The sequence below is a fragment of the Eleginops maclovinus genome, chromosome 12, assembly GCF_036324505.1.
Source record: "Eleginops maclovinus isolate JMC-PN-2008 ecotype Puerto Natales chromosome 12, JC_Emac_rtc_rv5, whole genome shotgun sequence".
NCBI lineage: Eukaryota > Metazoa > Chordata > Actinopteri > Perciformes > Eleginopidae > Eleginops > Eleginops maclovinus.
This window is the reverse complement of record NC_086360.1, coordinates 9535649-9558903: the sequence shown is the minus strand read 5'-3', so window position 1 is coordinate 9558903 and position 23255 is coordinate 9535649. Positions and strand designations below refer to the sequence as shown.

General features: G+C 38.3%; 2 protein-coding genes across 2 annotated transcripts; both read left to right on the top strand.

Annotated features, from left to right (window-relative positions):
* Positions 1 to 407: 407 nt before the first annotated feature.
* On the top strand, positions 408 to 3338 carry selenoe (selenoprotein e). Its single transcript, XM_063897776.1, has 4 exons — positions 408 to 938; positions 1744 to 1820; positions 2085 to 2163; positions 3010 to 3338. Exons 1-4 carry the CDS (start codon positions 831 to 833, stop codon positions 3151 to 3153), a joined length of 408 nt encoding a protein of 135 aa, XP_063753846.1. The 5' UTR covers positions 408 to 830; the 3' UTR covers positions 3154 to 3338.
* A 732-nt stretch (positions 3339 to 4070) lies between these two features.
* Positions 4071 to 7271, top strand: zgc:112294 (transmembrane protein 17A). The gene is made up of 4 exons (XM_063898059.1): positions 4071 to 4343; positions 4937 to 5043; positions 5839 to 5952; positions 6342 to 7271. The coding sequence occupies exons 1-4, from the start codon at positions 4217 to 4219 to the stop codon at positions 6660 to 6662; spliced, it is 669 nt and encodes a 222-aa protein (XP_063754129.1). The 5' UTR covers positions 4071 to 4216; the 3' UTR covers positions 6663 to 7271.
* The last annotated feature ends 15984 nt before the right edge of the window (positions 7272 to 23255 follow it).

Here is a 23255-nt window from a genome sequence, read left to right as displayed (position 1 = left end):
ACGTCTTGGAAAGAAAAAACACATTTTGTGCTAGATTTAAAAATAATAGGCTGCAAATCAAAATATAATGTTTAAAAAGGTTCAATACCACTCACATATGGGTGGCAGTTTCTGGTACTTTGTTTCAATAAGATGATGTTTATTTTTGTACATTTGTGAGTATTACATGTTCCTAACATATAGCTACGTTATAGGTTGATATGGTTATCATTTGGGATTTTGGCATCTCCTCTAGCCAATAATAACAAATACCTCGGGATTCAATATACGTTCATATTTTGTATTGTGAAACATTTTTCAAGTAACATGTTTTTTTATTAAATTGACTAATGAGGACGTAATTTCTCTCCTTAAGGACACCTGTACGAAACCAGCTCATCTTGACTTCCCAGCAGCTATGAGAGTGTGGCTGGCTCTTATTGGCCATCAACCACCTGCAAGTGAACTGAATGGGAAAAAGTGATAAGAGCGCAGATGTTCTGAGGTTTCAGTGGACTCCCAGTAACATCTGATGTGGAAGAAACTATAAACTCTAAAGCTGGGGGCCTCCGTAGGACTTTGGAAATTCAAAAACATCCCGACATCTTAAACTGCAGCAAAATAACATTATGGCTAACAAGTGACCAACTATTAGGATACTTGAGAGTGTCTGATAGAAAACCAACATTAAACAGTAATTTAACAGCTAACACATGAGGGCACTGCTCCCCTACAGGAATGTGTCATGGTTTTGTCCACCCTGAGTAACTGTCCAAGTGGATTAAAGGGTTAGTTATTGTTGGTAATAACTTAGGCAAAAGCACTTAAGGATACTTATTTGTCTTTAAAATATGTGGGCCTTTTTAGTGCTCATGCTTGCCCTTGTTGTTAGGGCATCAGACACTAACAACAACACAGAGGTCGAAGAACAGCTCGATATAGCCAGAGGTAAACTGCTGGTGAGTATATAAATCTTTCCTGTGCTTTTGTTTATGTCATGCCATGTCTTTAACATTTTTATGATATTTGTGCAAGGATGAGAAGGTCTGTCAGTAAATAAATACATAGCAAGAAGAGAGAGGACACAACTACAAAGAAAAATGTTCCATACATTAAGTGTGTGATCATTTACAAAGCCTTAAGTACAATGTTCTGAATATACATGTATTGTAAAATTCAATGGATTTGTCAAGAAACTTCAGGGTTAGACTTCAGCATTCAGTATAACCCTAACCCTAACTTCCCTTGTTGATTAATTACATTTCCAGTTTTTTAGTGTTGAAATAATACAAATTAGGTATCTAATCATAAGTTTTGGTGAATTTGGGGAAATCTACAGACAAGAAAAGGCAATGCGAGTAAAATACATACACTTAATTGAGTATTTTGTTTTCAAAATTGGTAATTAGACATATGAGTGAAACAATCAACAAAATCTCAAAATTGAGTAGCACATAAAAAAAGGACATTTTACCTTTGGCATCTCCCCTTAAACTTTAATCTGGTTACCTTTTAATGCCCTAGGATTGTTTGGCATATTGGGGCAGAGAAAAGAAAATATGGCATTAAATATATGTCAGGAGGACAAGCATCACAGTGAATGAGCAATCAGAAGAATAATGTGGGAAAAGCCATGTGCTGCCATGTCTGTATGCATTCTGCTGAGATACAAAACGTATCTCTGGCACCTTTGATAGAAGAACGAAGCGTGCACAATGCTTTATGTCATGCTGCTTTAACATCTGTCTGTGTTCGTCCCTGCAGGCTCCCAGTGTGGTCGGATGAGGCATAAAGAAAATGCCCGAGCTCCATCATTTTCTTCTGGAGAGCTGGGCTTTATAGTATCCTTGTTCTTTTCAGTTCCTAAAGGCTGTTTGTTCAGACGTGACCTTTCAAAATAAAAACACCACATATATGCTCATGACCTCCTTTATGAACAAAACAATGTTGTTAGCAAGTTGCCAAGTCCAGGGCCAGCTTTCCAAAAGTCTTCCAAGTTAAAATCATGTTGAGTAAGCCCGAAGATAGCAAAACAGATGGACTCGCTTTATTCTTCCCAGCACTGCCGACCTGTTGTTTCCCTTGATCCCTTCTTTCCTGTGTAGCCACAACTTGGAATACGATTCATCGGAGGAGAAGAATCCCCGTCTGATATTCTACAGCCAAAAGGACGAGGTAGTTAAGGTGAGATGTGAGTTCAGGGATCTTTTACACATCCGTCTTTTGATGGGGCTTATCCCGGGAGCTCCAGGATGTCAGGACAGATTCCAGCAGGGAAGTTTAAAGACTCAGATCGTCTGTCGGATACCAAGTCACACAGACCCAATGTGTTTGAAAATGCAGGACCGAGTTACACAAAAAGATAGATGGCAAGAAATTGGAAGAGTAAGAAAGTATATATAACTATATACGTTTTTGTCAATTGAACAATATATTTTAGATTGAAACTGCATTGGTAGTGAGTTGCTGAAAGGAATTTGTGCATTTTTATGTCTGTCTTTTATCTTAATGTTTCCTACTGTTTATTTACCTTTTTGCAGTGTTGAAAAGCCACTGAATCTGCATTTAGGCCAGCATTAGACAATATACATTATAAATAGCCTTAACCTTATCTACATGCAAGAAAATAACCCACTGCTGTGATTTAAAAGTAAGCTGGGGTTATACTTTCTTTAGTTTTCACACTCATATTATTTTCCTCCAATTATGTAGGAGTTTTTCTTTTGTCACATTCATATTCTAATGTTCATTGTTCTATTTTTGTTTCATATTGTGGGCGCCCTTTGAGATCTGTAATTTGACTTCATATGAAGATTTATATACCGACACTAAATTGTTGAACAAATAAATGAAAATAAATGTGCAGGAGGAACCTCTATATCAACAGTTTGAATGAATCAAGGACTTCAATATAAACATACTGTATGTCTGCTAACACATCCTTCTCTGCATGAATCTCATAAACACTGTATTACTACTTTTAAACCTTTCACCATGTGTCCAAATGTGTTTTGCTTCCCGACACATCAGACTGTTCCTGTGAAGAAAATGAAGGCAGAGGAGATCAGCAGCCTGTTGGACTCACTAGGTTTCTACAAGAGGTCCCAGAAAGGGGAAGAGGTGCCAGAGGAGTTCCAGCAATTCCCACTGCGCCCCCCCAAGGACGAGCTGTGATGACACCTTGTGGCCTAATGCTGCCGCTGCACCCGGGTTACATTAATGACGAGTGGGGCCCCAAGGCCAAAACGATAAGCCAGGCACCATTCTGAGGACTTGAGTGCCCGATGTGGTGTGCAGCGTGTTAGTCATTGCTGTGTTACTCAGAGTGTATATGCTTTAAATAAAAAAGCTAAAAATGATGGAGTGGATTGATTCATTTACTGTGCCCGCGGCTACTAGTCACCTGGAAAGTTATACCCTCGTGCGTCATAGGGACATTTGTTTTATGATTATTTTGGCTGTGTTATTGCATAACCTCAACTCCTTTAAAAAGTGTATTATAACTTGTCTAGCTAAAATATAACACAAACCCTTAAGGAAAAAAGTCTCCCCATTTAAATAAATTAAAACTAAACCATTTTTATCCCACAACGTTTATAAAAAATAAAAACAAACTTATCAATACCGGGCTTTTAATCAAGAGCATACAAGAAAATATCCACCTATCATATCTTATACAGAAGTTAATTTATTTTGTATCAGTTGTTTTCACTAAAAACAGTTGCATTATGTTAACAGCCTCATACTTAAAGGGGTGTAGTTCTGAACATGGATATATGATTGAATAAACATTTTAGGTATGATCAGTAGTTAAATAGTAGAACGGATGCACAATTAAGGAATATTTCCTTTTTATGAATATTTACTGTTCTTTATTCCAATTCAGTCCATATTTGATTATGTAAAGCTTGAATAAATGTTGAATGCTCTAATTTGATAAACAACTTTACTGAGCATCATAAACGGCCACTTACTGACTTACTAACAAAGTGCCATGCTGCTGTCTCAGGCTAATCCTCAGCCCGCCTCCCCCGCTGTAATCTGATTAGCAGTGGAGTCTGCCAGCATGCGTCTGTGTGTGTGTCCATTTGTATTTGTGCCTTCTTGCTTTTGTGTACTGTGTGTGACTTAAGACAACAAGGATTGGCAGTCGACACTGCAAAAACAAACACAGTTTTGGACTGATTTGCTTCTTCCTGATTTCTTGACTCTGTCATGGTTCCCAGTTCTACCCACAATGCCTGTGTTTTACTCACCTGTTCCCGAGACCCTGCAGATGGGTCTGGCCTATATGGGAGGCTCGGTGTTCACTAACAACAGGACAGCAGACAGCGACTACTCCAGGGAGCAGGAGGATGCTTCGGGTGGGTTATTGCTTCTACAAACTGTTCTGCTGTGAAATATACCACTTCATTTTAGAATACATTACAACACATTATAGGTATGAAATGTATGGAAAATATGGATCTGATGCCACGTTACTGTGTGGGATAGAAACAATATTTTGAACACTACACAAAAGAAGAACTTTAACTGGTTTAGTATTGAGTAAAATCCTGTTTTTTTTCACCAATATCGATGTCTTATTATCATTTTGTCATCATTTTAGGGACTTTTTTGTTGACGTAAGATTCTGTGTTTAAATGATAGTCCTGCGGTTTTCAGTGCATATTTTGGACTTTTTTGATCTACAGCTGACACATGCTGCTTACTGGCATTAAACCCCTGGTCAATTTATTCAGTGCTTTTCACTTTAAACATAATTTTGTCTACCTTCTGTACAGCTATGTTTGTTCTATATGTTCATGTTGTCTGCAATACACAGACAAAGCTTAACCCTGCAATCTAAACTGTGGAACATTCCATGCAACGGTGTGCTTTAATATATTGTTTCATCAAACAAATTGTGGATGTAATGACATTGCATATACACATCCTGTTGTTATTCATCATGCAGTGGTCAACGAGCTGGTCTCTCACCTCCCCCTGCAGATGCTGCTGTACTTCAACCTGTTTTATTTTCCCTGTTGGTGGTTTTCTGCTGTTTTTATGCTAGAAGTAAAGGTAAGTTGGGTGGTTGGGAAGCAATACTACAGTAATTATTAATTAATTAATACATTTAGATTAAACATTTTTCTCAATCTGTAACATTTCGTTTTTTTGATCCTTAGATGTATTGTTTGCTTTTAGATTCAGTACGTCCTCTGAATAGAACTGAAACCAGGCATTGAATTTAATATATACTGTATCTAATTAAAATTGCTACTTGTTTACTATTTATTCTAAGTAGAGAAAATGCAATTGTGGATAACTTCAATAGCTATAGTGGTACTGATTAAATATTAAAATGGCATTTTTAATTGGACAGATTTGATGAAACAAAGTAAACTCAAAATACGTGTTTTTCTCATTATTAAGAGCATTCCTGTTGGCACCTAAAGACACATATTCATGCAAAAGCATAATTCAAGAACACAAATACTGAGGATATGTTTAAAAGTGGCAGAATTGGTTTTAAATTTAAAGTATTTATTATATCCACTGTGTAAAATTGAAAAACATTGGTGCCATCCAGTGGCATTTTTTTTTTTACAGCAACCCGAGTCAGATCAAACCAGGAAACTGACAAAGTGAAAGTACCTATATGTCTTTAAACAACTACAAAAGACTGCACCACTTGTCACTCTACTATATCCATTTTTTTTGTAAAGCCACATTGGAAAATACAATCATTTCATAAGTATACATGTTTTTAGAACTGTTTGCCGACTGAATATTGCTTTGTTTGACATCCTTGAACCTCAAGTAAAAAAGGTGTTTTCACATCTTCCTGACAGTGCAGCTCTGCTTTATTTCCAGTTCTACTATCTTCCCGGGTACTACCAGGCTCTACTCATAACCGGGGTGATCCTAGTCACAGTCGTTGAAGTGGTCCGACTCTATCTGGGCTACATTGGCAACCTTAAAGAAAAGGTAATTCAAAGCAACATCCTCTCTGTATCATAATGCACAGCTCTTTTATCATAGACCTGTATCCTGAATAAAACATTTGGAGGAAGTGGCTGCTTAAGTATTCTCCCTATGTGTGTAAACACATCAGCTCTCAGCCACTGCTGCCTATTGAGTTGTGTGTGTGTGTGTGTGTGTGTGTGTGTGTGTGTGTGTGTGTGTGTGTGTGTGTGTGTGTGTGTGTGTGTGTGTGTGTGTGTGTGTGTGTGTGTGTGTGTGTGTGTGTGTGTGTGTGTGTGTGTGTAGTCTTATGTGGTTGCAACTGAAGCATTTGATGCCTGACTTCTCTATCTCTGCATCGCCTCCATCCACCAACACAAATCCTGTCTTTCCTCCTCCCTCCCTGTCATCAGGTGCCAGAGTTGGCCGCCTTCTGGATACTCTCTTTTATGTTCCAGCTGCCAGTGCTGCTGTTCTTCCTGACCGATGAAGGAATTATCATCCTGCCTCTGGAGAGAGCTGTCCACTCCCTCTACCTCCTCTTCCTCCTCGCCCAGATCCTGGCCTCCTTCCTGGCGCTCCGTACCATGACCCGAAAGCTCACTCTGCTCTTCTATCTGCGACAGATTGGAAAGGTGGAGAGCTTCAACCATGAAAGGATGAGCCCCATCTACGGGCCGCCCTACCACCGCAGTGTGCTGCCCATCTCACCCACATGTGATATGTACCACTAAAGTAAAACTCTTTAGTGGTACATCAATGAATCTTTAAAAACGTTTTAAGATGTTTTGAATTGTAATCATTCTAATTTACAGTATTGTTTACTAACTCACTTAAACTATTGAATGTACTTTTTTCCCAGAATGCCTCTCTCCATCTGTCAAAGAATACGCCTGTTATTTGCCATTGTGAACAGTAATGTGTATGTGATTTATTGAAAAATCTAAAGATACCCTTTGTGATTTTATCCACATTACATTTTTTCAGAAATTCTATGAAATAAAAAGCACATGTTCTAGGACTACCAATGATATTCACGTAAAAAAAAAGATGTTTTATTATTTTTTTCTTTGACTTTAACTTGAAATCTTTTCGAGTAACTGAGAATTGAGAAATCTTTGGAAAAAAGTGGTTTTTTTTTGTTGACAAGTTTAGCATGAAAAATGTTTAGGTGTGTCTTAGGTTTGCCTTTTTTGTGTACACAGTTTTGTTTGCGTTTCAGTTGAAATAACTTTCAAATGAAAAAAAACTCTAATATTATCTTCACTTAACTGCTTTCAATCTGCAAAACCAAGTTCGAGTGGACCAGAAAAGATCCGAGTATTTGTTCCCCTATGTGTTGAATCCAGAATCAAGTTGAATAAAAACCAATATCAAAAATAGTTTTTGTGTCTTTCTGTACGCATTGTGACACCATGGCATTCTGGTTTTATGAGGCCGCTGTTAGCTCAGATGTGTATATGTGCCATGTCTTTCTGTGTGACATTTGATCCGCGGTTTAAAGTGCAGCTCTAGAAAAAGCTGTGCAATTTGAGTTAAAAACAGTCCTTAGTTTTACTGTTGAAGTTTTAAAAGGACATAAAACATTTTTTTCCCCCACTTTAAATGTCAGTGTCATGGAGTGATAATAAAAATACACCAAAATATATCATCAAACCACAAAAATGGCAGAATAATGGCAGGAGTTGCTCTTATCGAACAGTGGTTTCATTTGTCTCTCTTCTTTGATGATAATGGAGGCTGGAGAGTTTGTAAAACTGTTTTGTTTTTACCAAGGTATATTAAAATATATTTTATAACTATCTGAAAAGATCTTTTTTTCCAAAGTATGATGCAACCTGTTATTTACAACGTGAGCTCTTTCAATTTATATCTCAGTCGTCCCCACATTTTACAGTCTTAACATTACAGTTTCATAACTGGGGTGCCGGAATCACATGTCATAAGGCTTGTAAAAGGAAGGTTTAAGCCTGACTGCAGCAGAATTGTGTTAAATATTTATGTCCACACAGTGGCAGACAGCGACCGAAAGAAGAGATGGGGGGCATCTGACAGTGCTGCAAAGTCCAATGAGAACAGATTATCATGCTACACGTGTCCTGATCAGGAACCCTCTGGCAGTAGAATAAAGGTTATGCCTGTCCACACTGGAATATGATGAAGTATTATTTGAAAATCTATAACTCCGAGCCGTGTCAACACAGAATTCATGTTTTGTTCTCTACACCTCTATTCCTTTGTTTTAACATGTAGACACTACAGATGTCACACTTATTTTCACAAGAAGCTTACAGCCAGTATCTGATGCTCTATTATTACTTTGCTGGTGAGAAATGATTTAGTGTGTTGTACTAAGTAGTCACCAAGCTGGTCATGTGAGAAACACTCTTTCTGTGCATGATTCTGCTCTACTTTATATTCAGGAAACAACAAACAGCAGTGGCTGCTGCACTGTCCATGGAGAACAAAAAATGGAAAAAAGCTTATCACTTTATGTGGAACTGGGTGCTCAAATTCTAACCATGAGGCCACACATTTCTGCAAAAAAAGAAATGTGTGCAACATTTTTTTATATAAACAGTATCCATCTATTGATTATCCTAAGAAAACCTGAACACTTTGTTTCAAGGCTTTTAATTACATGATCAAATTACCCTTTAACCTGAAAGAATGCTCTTGGATTTTACTTGGATAACTTTTTCCAGTTAAAATAGATTGCCACCCATGCAGCTTGGTTTGGTGCTTTTAGCTGTACTGTTTGGATGTCCTATTTCCTTGGCCAGCACATGCTTGAGACTTCTATGAAAAAAACATGCAAATACACTATCCACAAACTACACATACACCTATGTGTAAATATGTGCTAAATCTCTACACATGTCCATTAAGACACATGTATTCATGCACACATTGTTCAACAGTTAATTTAATAATGACTTATATAGAATTATATCAGTGTCATTCATGAGGTTTTGTTTCATAGTGTAAAATAACAATGTACAAATAATTAACTTTAATGTTCAAGGTTCTCCCCACCATTTGTTTTCCTTTTATTTGAAGTTGCTTCCTGAGTTAATCGCCTGATTTTGCTCACCTGTGTGCCCAGCTGCATCTTGTCTCTCATTAGCTCTTCCAAGTTTATATAGAGGGCGGTTTTGAGTGGCAGTTTGTTTGTTATCTGTTTGTACCTGAGATGCCTGACTCTTAATTCTCTCAGTGGTTAACAGTTCCCTTGTTGCCACCTCAGAACACTTATGTGCAGGCTCTAGCACTAAGAATCACTATTATAAAACAAGCATGCAAAGCATTTACCAGGGTTGGATAAATGATTAGAGGTCTTACTGAAGTTAAGCTTCTCCACCATTGATAGAGTACTGCTTTTAATCACATGATGTTTTCAAGATTACTTTACACTTCATAGACTCTGATTAGCAGCACAGAGCAGGAAAGAATATAATGTCAGATGTTTAAACAAGAACCGAAAAGTCACTTTGAACGTGTTTCTACTCTTCAGTAAAGCCAAAGAGAAAACAGACACATGCAGACACACCTTGTGTAAAACACAAACTCTCAAAGCGGCAGGATTCAGGTAGACCAATATTCTTCCAAAATCTAATTAGTTGGCAGTAATTATGCCAAGATGTCCCAATTAATCTTATTGTCACGTATTGATTTGCTTTATATGTTACGAGGATCATTCTTTTATATTTGGTCTCTTTTACAACAGATGTTGTAATGGTACAGTGGTGGCAAAGGAACCGGAAGGTCACCGGTTCAATTACCTGAAAGACCAAGTGCTACCGAGGTGTCCCTGAGCAAGGCAGAATGTCAATTTTCCCTCTGTGGGACAATTAAGGGTTCTTTCTCTTCTCTTCTCTTCTCTCTAATGCTTGGGTTCAGGGTACCAGGGTATCTCCACATCAATTTAGCACAAATGAAATGGCTAAAATTAGTAGCTGTTTCAATCATCCTAAGATTTTTTTTAAATGATACCATTGCTGTAGCGATGTGAAATTAGAGTGCAGTAAAATCGAGTGATTGAGTTTTTTATTTTATTTCTATAGCTTAAATATTCAGTTTCCTTTTACCCAGCAACACTCAAAGTTTATATGCTGAGCAGTCAAACAAAGCATTCTATCAGTGTGTGGGTGCATGCTACCTATTTATCGTACAAACCAATAGGTATTAGTTGTTGTGAAAATTGTCATTGTAGTGTGAAAATAGAAGACTGAAAAAAATAGACCTGCTTTAGACCTTAAATATCCAAAAGGAAATGTATATACGTATATCATGCTATTTCAATTTGACACTAGTCCGACATGTGTTCTGCATTGCTTTCAGTTTCGGCTTTTCCACTCTCTAGAGTACTGTACATTCACCATGATGCTGACCCATTCATCTTTATCTGTGTCCGGTTTTACATATGAACTCTATTGTTAGAGGAAGATTAGCCAGCTGGTTGTGAAAAACAGAGTAGGAATTCTCCCTGGAGAGACAGTGGTCACATCTGAAGAAGCCCTTAATGCTTTTCACTTCATGAAATTGCCTTTCTTGGCTTGAGTGTTTGAATAATAGCCTTCGATATTCTGGAGACATGATGTTCTTTATCTCCCTAAACATATTGTTTCCTTCATGCCATTTTAGCATCCTTTGAAAATGTGCTCCTGCAACTTCTGATTAAGTCTTCTTGTTTGCGTCGTTTCCACAATGCATTCGACAGCATTTCGTCAGACAGGCTTCAGTAAGACTGTAATCACCTCAATTATGATTGGGTGCAGCTTAAAGTCATTCATAAATATGACTACACAATGCTGTTCTGAGCACCAGCAGGTACACATATCAAAGACATCACAGCCACATCCTCAATTCCTTATTTCAGTAATCCTTTGTGGTGGAGAGTTTGCCAGCCCTGCCAAAAGCCAGGAAATGCTCCCGTTCTGTTAATCCCAGGTGGGAACAATAAACTTGAACCTTCAAATTCTATTGTCGTACAGATTCAGTCAGGGAATACCTTATTTATCTCTGCCATAGACCACCATTGTTATCATAAACATTTTTGGATTATATTGGATGTAGTGTATTGACCCCACATTGGGAAATTACAGGGATTGTTACAGCAGCATGAAAAAAAGGAATTTGCACATGAAATAAAAATAAAATAAACAAAATGGAAATACAGATGTATGTATATATACTTACAGTGGTATGCAAAAGTTTGGGCACCCCTCTGAGATTTCATGACAATTTGCTTTTCCTTTATAATAGAAGATCACAGCAACAACATTTGTTTTCCTACAAAGATGTAGACGTTTTAGTGTTTTCCAGACCAAAATTCTTAGGGTAGCATTACATAGTTTTATTATAATAAAATAAAATGCAAAAAATGGGATGTGCAAAAGTTTGGGCACCCTTATAAATAGCATTCATTTCAACACCTGTACGGATTTATAGCTGACAGGTTGCTGCACAAAATTGCTTTGATTAGCTCATTAGACCTTCAATTACAAAGACAGGTGGAACCAATCATGAAAAAGGCTATTTAACATAGGTAATAGCTGGCTGTGCCTGGCCTAGGTTCTTTCTTAGGGAGTGGCAAGATGGGGACCTCAAAACAACTCTCCACTGACCTGAAAGCTAAGATAATCCAACATTATAAATTAGGAGAAGGGTACAAAAAATTATCTGACAGGTTTAAACTGTCTGTCTCCACAGTCAGAAACGTAGTTGTGAAATGGAAGGCCACAGGAACAGTCCGTGTGAAGGAAAGATGTGGTAGGCCGACAAAAATAGGGGAAAGGCACAGGCGAAGGATGGTGAAAATGGTCACAGAGAAGCCACAGACCACCTCCAGAGAACTACAACAACATCTGGCTGCTGATGGTGTAGTTGTTCACCGTTCCACAATCCAGCGTACTTTGCACCAGGAAGAGCTCATTGGAAGGGTGATGTGCAAAAAGCCTTTCCTGAGTGTTAATCACAAGAAGAGTCGCATGAGGTATGCAAAAGCACATCTGGACAAGCCAGAAGCATTTTGGAACAAAATACTGTGGTCAGATGAGACCAAGATTGAGTTATTTGGTCATAACATGAACAGGTATGCATGGCGAAAAAAACACACTGCATTCAATGAAAAGAACTTGTTGCCCACTGTAAAATTTGGTGGAGGATCTATCATGTTATGGGGCTGTGTGGCTAGCACAGGTACTGGAAAACTTGTTAAAGTTGAGGGCCACATGAATTCCTTACAGTACCAGGAGATTCTTGACAAGAATGTTCTAGAGTCAGTCACAAAGTTGAAGCTACGCCGGGGTTGGATTTTTCAGCAGGACAATGATCCTAAGCACCGATCAAAATCCACCAAGGAATTCATGCAGAAGCACAGGTACAATGTTCTGGAATGGCCATCCCAGTCCCCAGACCTTAACATCATTGAAAATGTATGGATTTATTTGAAGAAGGCTGTCCATGCACGGAGGCCAAGAAACCTGACTGAACTGGAGACGTTTTGTGTGGAAGAATGGGCCAAAATACCACCTGCCAGGCTTAAGGGACTTGTCTGTGGCTACAGAAGGCGTCTACAGGCCGTTATTGCAGCAAAAGGAGGCAATACTAAATATTAATGGAATTATTTCTTAGGGGTGCCCAAATTTATGCACATGCCTATTTGTGTTTGAATGCACATAAACATGTTTCTGTTTGACCAATAAAAGTTATTTCACTACTGAGATGTTTCTGTTACCATAAGGTATAACATATGTTAAAATGAAGTTGCTGCTTCAAAAGCTCAGCAAGTGACAAACTGATGCAGTGGTTTTCCTAAGGGGTGCCCAAACTTTTGCATACCACTGTATATATCTATAGAGTCCACAAAATAAACGTACAGAAAATATGAATAAACATAATAAGTTAGAATAAATTAGAATACACGATAATAGAGTAATCTACTACTAAATTAACTATTAACACAGACATAAATACATACATTGAGAGTTATGCAAAGTAGTGGAGTCAGATTAAAAATAAAAAACAGATTATGAAGCTGTGAGTTCTTTGCTTTGTATCATCATCATGATTTTGTAAAGAAACTCAAGGTGAGAAAAAGGGTTCTTGTAATTTGGGTGAACCGGTCCCTTAAACTGAATCTGATACTCGAGCAAAGAAACTCATTAAACTCCACACATCCACAACTGACCCACCTTTTAAGCCCCCTGCTATTCCCCCCATAACCTGTTTCCATTAGCAACTGATGGAAAATACTTCCAAGAACATCCTGTGAGCCTGGGTTATGCAGGCTTGCAGGAAGTGTCAAGCTGCGAGCCTACCGTTAAATCCCCTGGGATATTGTTCAATCTTTCTTACTCATTTCCCCAGATACAGCTGATAGAAAAAGACCTAGCACCTGCAAAGAAATGGCAACATGATATTTAATGGGAACACATGTACGGCTCCATTATTTGATGCCATCCCTATGACCCAACTGCTTCCCCACTAAGATCCGAATGTGAGGAAGTTCCTTTTAGGGCAACAGAATACATATTGCCCAATTATTGACTCTAAATGATATTGGGCAATGAAATTCAGATCTCATTTCTAAGCCACTTATATTAACTCCACCTTTACAGCCAGCAGGCTCCATACAAAATGTGACATTATACTGGCAGGCAGGGAATATTGATAGTCAGACTGAAATTGGTGGCTGGATATTTTCAATTTGGGTCTGATTACCTGGTGAGGGGGAATGGCAGGGCAATTTACTTCTCCCATTGGTTTAAATGGTCTCACCATAGTGTACAGATGAATATTTTATCAAGGAGCGACAGTATTAAATCTGCAAAGCCTGATGAAACTGGAGAATAAACTGCATTCAGAGCAAATGATATTAAAGCAGTTATGTATATTCAGCTCATGAGTGTTTTCTTTTTAATTTTGCTATAATTTGAGAGGGGTTTGAATAGAGCCATTTGGATTTTCCTTGAATGAGCTCTTTATTGTTTTTTAAAAGCTCAGTCTTGGTTACTACTGCAGTGTAAAGTATATGTCATAAAATCAGCAGGACATTACTCCATCTCTGATGTATACTTTTCTTTTCTTTTTTTTTATCTGGCAAATTCCAGACTCTCCATCAATATTGACCTCAAAGGACACAATTTTAATGATTTGCATTCATCTGTAATAAGGGGACATATGCAAAAGGAGATATCTTATTATAATAACATTATAAACAACATGCATGATACAAAATCCAATTTTAATATATCATCATTTGAAGAGGAATCAATCTTATTTGAAGTCGGAGGTCCCTTTACTTTGGTGAACATATGATGTTCCCAAAGGTAAAAAAAGGTTGTTAAATGTCAGTTGATCTTTTTCATATATCTGGGAAATAACAAATTGGGCTCAAGGGGCTTTACAGACTGATCAGCAATCTCTCTCTATTTGAATAAGGAAAACACATACAGAAAAATGGAGGGAGAAATCAAACATATATTGTATCCATGTGGTAGATGTTAGGGAATGTTTTGGCTTAGGCAGTTCAACTTTGACATAGTTCATCGTTTTCTCCTTCCTCTGTCTGCGTTCCCAAGGCATAGGTCTTTCGGTCTTGGGGTGCTGTAATCTCCCTTAAGGATGGGCAGCTTGGGCGCATTGTTGATGCCAGTCTATGACTGAGTACACAAACTGACCTGAGATAGTTATTGTTCAGGGACGTCTAGAAGCCCTTCTTATCTGGAACATAGGTTCCCTGGCGTACATTCTTTTCCCATGTGCTACAGCTTTAGTCAGATTTAGGATCTATATTTGTCTGGTCTCGCTGATGAGGAATGTTGATCGTTCACTCTGAACTGGTTAAAACCTTTTGTTTCCATTGCTTCAGAAGTTTCCATCACAGTAGAGAGACATAACAAGAGGGTATTTACAGTATGAAGTGATAGTTAGCAAACCTTCATGAAGAATATAGGAGGGGAGATGTCATGAGGTTGTAGATTTAAGAAAAAAAAAGAAAACGTGTAGTGAAAACAATCAACCATAAGACCCTGTTGTCTTGCCATGAAGTATTTTGGAATATGGAAAACTATACAAGAAAAATCCAAAACATGTCAATCTTGTCTAGCCTGTCATAAGCAGGCTTCAGTTTAATTGAGAGTACCTGCTTGATGCTGGGCTTATGATATATTTGTAGTTGATGAAAGAAAGATGGTTCATGTACTTGTCCTTGCAACAGCCAAGGTTAGTGTAGATCCATCAACTGTCAGGCTGAAGTGTCCTTCAGAGAGAGGGTTGACCCCTACCTTTTGACAGGAAGACAAACCCTGAGTCTTGATACTGTACACTGCTTAACTGCTCAGGGGGGATATACACTGTATTTGTCATCTGTTCATTTACCTTGGGTCAGGTTGGTTGTTGTCTAATAAACATTGAATTATTGATGTCAACAAATTATTTCAACTGCCACTCCATATGTGACAAAGATACTTCTACAGTTTTAACTCCAGAAATCATTCCATGTGATGTTAGGGAATCCACCACAGCATGTTTGTGTTTACCAACGTGGCTCAGTCTAGGATCATTTCATGACTAAGGAAGCCAAAAGAGACAATAGCCCAGGTTTCTTTAGATGAAAGGCTTGTTCACAGAATTTTAGGCAACATTTTGCTTTTCATTCATCAGTTGTGCAGCCAGTCACCATGGCAAATGGCATACTTGTATCTGACCAAAAGTGAATCTACGTATTTAATATGGATATTTGGTTTATTGTGATTCTCTTCTGCCACTTTTTTTTGGTTGAACACAGTTTCTTAATTGTCCTTTTACTGCAGGGTCACATGCTCTATTCATTATCCAACGCAGCTAAAGCATCTAGCAGATTGTCTGTGTTCAGTGTCCTTGACCACTACTCTTGGATTTGGCTGTCCTCTTGAAAATGGACCTTGTTGCGCACTCATTAAGTGTTACTGTAATAACTCCTACTTGTAGCATCCACAAAGGACAAGTGGTTTGACAAGCAGATGGATATCTTTTATTGGGTAGTTACATTTTATTATATCATAGTATACAATTTCTAGAGCTGGATGCATAGGCGCCGATACCGTGGGTGCTTCGGGGCCCGAGCACCCACGGAGATTGCCGAGCACCCACGGAGATTTAACCGCACACACGGAGATTGTCGAGGGTCGTGCTTTAAACTTTTTAGAGCACCCACCGGCAGAAACATAAATCGGCGCCTATGGCTGGATGAATGAAGGGATTATGTTTTCAGGCAAGAATCCTGGCTTGCTTAGTACATAGAAGCAGCCAAACATAGAGTGAGATTGGTTTCCATTTTGGTTAAAAAAATGATGTTCTGTTCAACCCATCCAGTTGTATTGTATTTCTTCATTCATACACTCAAAGATGTAATGTTTTGAAGAAAGGATTAGGGTTAGGCTCAACAAAAAACATCCAAAGTGTTGATGTTTAGATAAACTGGTATGGCCTCACATTTGTAAATGTCAATATGTGTGGAATCCGCATTAAATGTATGTTATGGAAAACTTGTTTAAAAGGTCAAACATATTTTTGATGTCCTTTTTCATCTCATTGTAACCCTAAATTCTCCATCTCATATGCTATGTTCTGTATCACGTTAGAATTCTAAATCTCCTTCCATTCGTGGCTTTTGATTAAATCTTTCTTTGTTCTTAAAAGACATTTTGATGACTAAATCACTATGAATAATAATATGAAGGCTCATTTGGGCCCTAATATTAAACAGAGTTCCAATTCCAAGCTGTGATGAAGCAGCCGCATGCCTGCCAACCGTTTGATTCAGGCGGAGCTCTGATATCCTTTTAAAGTGTGTTCTAACGAAAGTATTAAAGCGTTTTGGTCTGTATGATTCCAGGAAGATATGAGCAGTTATGCTAATTGTTTGGTGAGGTGTGCAAATACGCACAAAAAAATACATTTTTGAATAATATTTGGAGAAATGACTCATTACTCCCCAAAAAGTACTCTGATATGAAATCAATTATTCTGCATAATCTGGTGTGTTTTTGTCGGGGGCAGCACAAGCAAAAGCAAAAGCAGAAGCCAAGAGCTTCTGAGAATTCTCCACAGGCGCTTATGGGAAACATGTTTTAACTGTTTAATAAGCTGAATGATTAAGATGCCTCCAAAGTGACAAACAGTTGAGCGAAACCATGGCAGGAGAATGATGCCAAAAAAACAACCGTATAAGTATTACCCAGCATGGTAACACTTGAATTATTCATGAGAACCCAGCATATCAGGAGATGATAAAGATACAAAGATTAAGGTTTATTTTCAGAACAGGGCACAACTTTATCTCATGGAGCCGCATTTATTTTTTCATATTTTCCTGAAGTATCTATTCAGGCTGTATAGTTTCCAAATATGAATGATTGGTTTGTATTGTCTTAATGAGTCTTAAATCAAGCCACTTGTATTCTGACCACGAACATGTAAAAGCCCAAAATATAATGTATTGATATTCACTGGTTGTTAACCTCTTTAAAGCCTCCAGTTAATGCACCCAAACCATCTCATGCATATTCTTAATGGGCTGCTTAGTATTTTCTACCCACGGGCGACTGGTAGACTCCTGGGGAGAGAGCAGCTTCAATTCAATTAAAACTGGAACTTCGGTGACTCCTGATCCAATCAAGCTCTTGGCTGGGGTCCATGACCATGACGTGAATGATAATGCCTCCGAAGACAATTGCAGAGACAGACAAAAACATGACACACTGCTATCTGGCCGGCAGTGTTGGAAATGTATAGCACTGAGATGACATTAAAAAACAGTGACACAACTCATATGTCTATAAGCCATTGTGGCGTGATTGCCAGGTATCTAGAAACGGAGATGGAAATAATTGCATATGAATGTACATTTTATTAAATGTTTGTATTTACTGTATTTTGTGAATAATGGTATAAAGATGTTAAAAAAAAGAAGAAGAAGAAGCAACAACAGTGACAGGAATTGATCTCCTTTCCTTTCATAAAGGATGGTCCAGTATCTCCCATGCTAAAAGAGATGCAATGGAAGCTTCTTTCCTATCATCAACAGAATTCGAACAGCTCTCATGATGGCTGCCAACTATACTTATGGACCATTTCACTCCCTTAGGAACCTTCCTACTGTAAGCAAAGAAGTGTATTTGACAGCAACCCAAGTTTAATGTACTTTCTGAATTGGCACTCATCGACACTTCAGTCCCAGAAGTTGTCGCCTGGGCTACAAATGGCACATTTCATCTCTTTTTAGTTGTTTGTCACACACGGTCTGATTAACTGTTCTTCACAAATAATATACACCGTTGTCTGAAGCCAGATATTTTTTTTTTAGCCTTCAAATCATCTCAATCCATTTTATGCTCATGACTACAACAATTGTAAGATTTGAGTGCACTGCCGATAGGAACAGCTCTCCACTTGAATTACAGTATATAGTACTTGTCATATGTAAATATTGTCCATTTGTTAAATTGTTTTGGTTTTTGTAGAAACACTTTATTTTATTTTATTTTTTTTTCTAGGTATTCTTCATTCTGTGTCTTTGTATGCACCAAATATATCAACGCACCTTCATCGTATGTGTAAACCTACTTGATACTGATTTTGATTATGATTATATATTGTTTTGGAGATTTTAATACTTTTATGAACTGAGGGTTAGCATTAGGATTGTATTCTATTGCGTAAACATTACAAGTCGGCCCTTAAATACTGTTGCCCATCATAAGTGTAAATTTGATTTGAAAGAAAGAAAGATGAAAGATTCAACTTTATTGTCATTGCACAGAGTACAAGTACTAGGACAACGAAATGCGGTCTCTGCATTTGACCCATCCGTGTTAGGAGCAGTGGGCTGCCATTATGTACGGCGCCCGGGGAGCAGTGTAGGTAACCAGTGTCTTGCTCAGGGACACCACGGTGGCACTAGGTCTTTCGGGGACTTGAACTGGTGACCTTCCAGTTCCCAGGCCAACCCCCTATGGACTTCGCCACTAAGTTGACAGTGGCCTAACACTGTCAACTTAATTTCAATCACAATTATTTTACCTCCTCACAGTTGTCACAAGTGGTCAACCAAACGCTAGCAGCCTTATAAAAAAAGGGACTTTCACTGCATCTTGATTAACTTTTGCTGCATTCTGAGGTTTAGCACAAAGAGAAAATATTCCCAGGTGCTGGCTGTTACAAGGAGTGATGCGGTCTCATGGTTTTGAGTTTTCTGTTTCAAAATCAGAGGAGTTTTCTGTCATAATATTAGGGTTTCATTTAAAGTACTTTACTTTTTGAATTTGTAGAGAAAGCACACATGGTAAAAGTCATTTATCTGTAGTCACTCTCTAATCCTTCAGTAGCTACCTTGTATGAATGCCTCCTGCAGCACCACAGCCTGACAACTCTGCAGCACAAAGTTGAGCCTCTGTTTCCGCAGTTGTGGGATATTACAGTCTAAGGATATTATCCATCGCTGCAGAGAGAACTGACTGGTTGATGGCTAGAGCCAGACCGAGTGTCACATCTCTCAAAATGACGGGATCCAGGCTGCCTATATTTCAGGTATTAACAACTGCTCAAGAAGTCTTTTGCCTTCTTTGACCTTAAGCTTTTAATTAAGAGCTTTGTAAAGGGTAAATGATTCGGCTTTTCTCCACCTACATCTCATTAGGTAGCTGGAAAGTTACAGTGCCTCATGAACAAGCACTGTTGCTCATGTTTTAAGAAACTTTTGATCAGAGACTTTTAAAAGGCCAGTTTGATTTGTGATCGCAACCTTATTGCAGGCCTTTCGACCTTAAAGCAATTTAAATGTCGTTAACACACTACAATGAATTCATAAAATCACACGAGTTGTGCTAGTTGTGTGCCTCTTACTTTGTCTAAGGTTTCCTTAACTCAGTACCAGCTGTCTTTTAAACTTTTCAAGCTCAAAATAGGAAACAGCAAACCAGCAAAACCGTAATGGACTCCATAAATGGACATTGTTGACAAATCTCAGTTCGGGTTGGACTATCGAAACAGAGAAGCCACTGGCAGAGTTAACAAAAGTGCCTCTTTTCAATGTTTCTTCCCATTTGAACCTCGGTCCAGTGGAGAAGAGTAAATAAGTCGACTCAAAATGCTATATCCCTTGAAATCCCTGGTGAGCATATATGCTACAGCAAGCCAGCTAACATCACAGCTTACAGCTAAAGAGATGCTTGCTGTTAGCCTACAATCTAAATGTACTTTTCAGCTTGTCAAGATTGTTAGCTCTTTGACCTGTCAGGAAGGTCTATTTGGTCGTTTAGATTTCTGCTGGATCAGGTTAAAATAAAAATTGTTCAAACATAAATATAATAGTATATTTAAGTGTTACAAACTCTCAAAAAACATCTGTGTTTGTTGTGTTGAGAGTCTCTAACCAAACAGGAAGTAAAAACTGGAGTATTTTGTTGAAATGCAACAAAAGGACTTGGTTATTAACTTAAAGAGTCAAAGTAAAGAGTTAATTAGACTTAATTTTAGTTTGCCTTGCTGCACAAATGAGTAACCAATGATAACAGGAAATAAAAAAGGACATTTCTGGCAGCTGGCCAGACAACAGCAACGCGTAGTCTGTCTGCTCCCGTCAAGCACAGCCGTGATGGTATCAAATGGGTCCCAAGGTTTTCACTCACATAGGCAAACTGCCTTGACCTAGGGTCAACTTGAATGACATCTTTTCCAGGCAGAAAATAAACATTGTTTGATTTCCTGAAAGTCCGTTGATTACTCTTCATCTCCGGAGTTGTGAACGTGTTGGAAGGGCAGAGTGGGAGGGAGTGGCAGCCTAGACTGGACAGGAATGTTGTTCCAGTGATTGCTGATTTCAAAGCGGACAGTGGTGATGAGGAGCTGTTTTCATGTTTGGCTTTGTGGAGTCCTACTATAATTTGTTCGTTAACATGCAGTTTTAGTAAGAAGACTTTTAATGTCTAGTTGGTTGTAAGTCTTTTTGGTTGTATTGTGTGAATAGAAATGAAATTTAAAATTGACCATCCAACAAGGAAAAGCTTCTATTTGGGGCCATTTTGTTTGTCATTTTCACAAGTCAATTGAGGGTTTTATTTGGTCCGGGGTTTCAGGTTTATGTTTGAAATGGGCATTATGTCACAAGATTTTAGGGAAATATTTGTCACCTCATAAAAAATGTTTATGTTTTCTGTCTTTTTTCCTATATGTCAGCAGGATTAGAGAAAAACTACTTTCGAATATGTCGTGAAACTGGTTGTAAGGGCGTACCAAAGGTCAGGAAATAACTGTCGAAACAATCCCCAAAAATGTGGAGAGGTAAAACTCTCGCCTCAACTAGGAATAGTAACTCAAATACTTCATATTTATGTGCCCCAAAGAACCAACATTTTTAACCTTTCATTGTTGTGATTGCAAACAGTCAAACATTAGTATTCTTATTGTCTCTTCCCGTATTCACACAGTCATTCATGGTTTGTTGCCTGACCAACAAAGCTCGATCAGTCTTTTATTTGTCTTGACATTACAACACTATTACATTGTTACTCTCTTTTCTCAGCTTTTGGCTGATATAAGAAAAGTTTGTGTCTTAGAGGCTGAGGGACAAAGCTTGGTGTAACGATTTGCTAAATATATTTGAGGGAGTATAGAGTAATACAATGCTATTCATCACTCTGTATTTCACTTTGGTTATAGTTTTCTGCATGGTTTGTGTTAATTACTGTGGTTGAACAACGCTAATATAAGATTTGAACTCTTTCCTTACTGAAAGATTAAAAGGATAAATCATTAATAACCTCAGATCCCTAGTTTCATCTATGGAGGCTAAACAGGCTCATCAGTAATGGATAAGAAATGTCTAAATTTGTCTGCAGCTGCTGTGAGAACCAGTCCTTCTAATCACTTGCTCTCCGTGGGAAATCATAGTGTGGCCTGATGTGACTGCTAATGTCCCTGTTGAGTACAATGTAATCTGACGCTGCAATATGCACTGACAGAAATTACCGTACTGCAGAGCTTGCTATTCTGTATGTATAGATCAGCTTCATGCAACCTGGGCTGTCCAAATTGATAGTGATTGGCAAAGAAAACAGACGGCCCCTTGATGACGAACTTATTTGCATAGTGCAAATGTGTTTAGCACTTCATTGGAAAATGATAATGATCTGTTGTGGTCAGAAGCCCAGGAGAGCTGGAAGAAGAAAAAAAACAAGGAAAAACTACATGCAGATTTAAATGGTTTGAAGTGATTCACGGAATTACTTTGCGAAGATTGGCATCCATATCCACTGGCTACAGACAAAAACACTTGATGCTACTGATTGGTGAATCAAGCTATTAGTAATATAATGCTCAGTGTTTCCCTGATTGTCCTCCCATGTGAATGTTTGGCTTATCGGTCTAAATATGCTATATATCTTATAGATCCGACAATCCCCAGACAAACTTTTTATTTGCACTCTAATTAGCCCCCTTCCATAAATACATTTGATTATCACTGGAACTGCAGAATAATGGCTTAGCTTTAGTGCTTGTTGATAGACAGGAAAACATGCTCAATTGCCCATTGTGTTTGCCAGATGTGATCAAATTAGGAAAACTTCCCCTAAGGGCTCACAGAAATGTAAGGTATTTTTGAGACATTTTCTCAGGTTAGGCTCATGCCATGGGTTTCAAGTCATATTAAGAATCATGTCAAACCATGGCACAGTCCTTTGAAGCAGCATGTAGATGTATTTTTAAGATAGAAAGTCTTTAAGCTTTTGCAAGGAGGGAGATTGTCCCAGGGTGCAGGAAGGCACTGGTGATATGTAGAACTTTAGTAAGAGCCCTTTACGGACTGATGCAATAGAGCTCTTTCTGAACCCTGCAGTTGAGTAATAAAGTTGCTGTGAGTCACTGACACCACAGGGGAATCTGGGATAAATCTGGCTCCTCAGTTTTGGTGCTCCACTACCATGTAGAAACTGTCAAGTGCCTCTTTGTTCACTCTGATTCTTGTGTTCTTGTGAAACATCTTTTTCTGACCTCCATTGATCATCAGGTGACCGTAATGGCTCGCTGGTCATTGGTTTCAGCTTGCGGAGTATTATTTTCTTCTATTTTTGTTTCTTCAAGGTTTCTGGGCAGCACAATGAAAAGATGAATGTAATGTTAGTTATTTCCTTTCGATTACCAGTGTTCACCTTGAGGCATTCGGCAACTGATTAATGTTGAGACAAAATAAATGAAATACTTTTCCTATTTCCTCACCCTATGGGAATGACAAAACCGTTACTCATTCTGGCAATGGCTTATGCTATGCAGGAGTTTTTCTT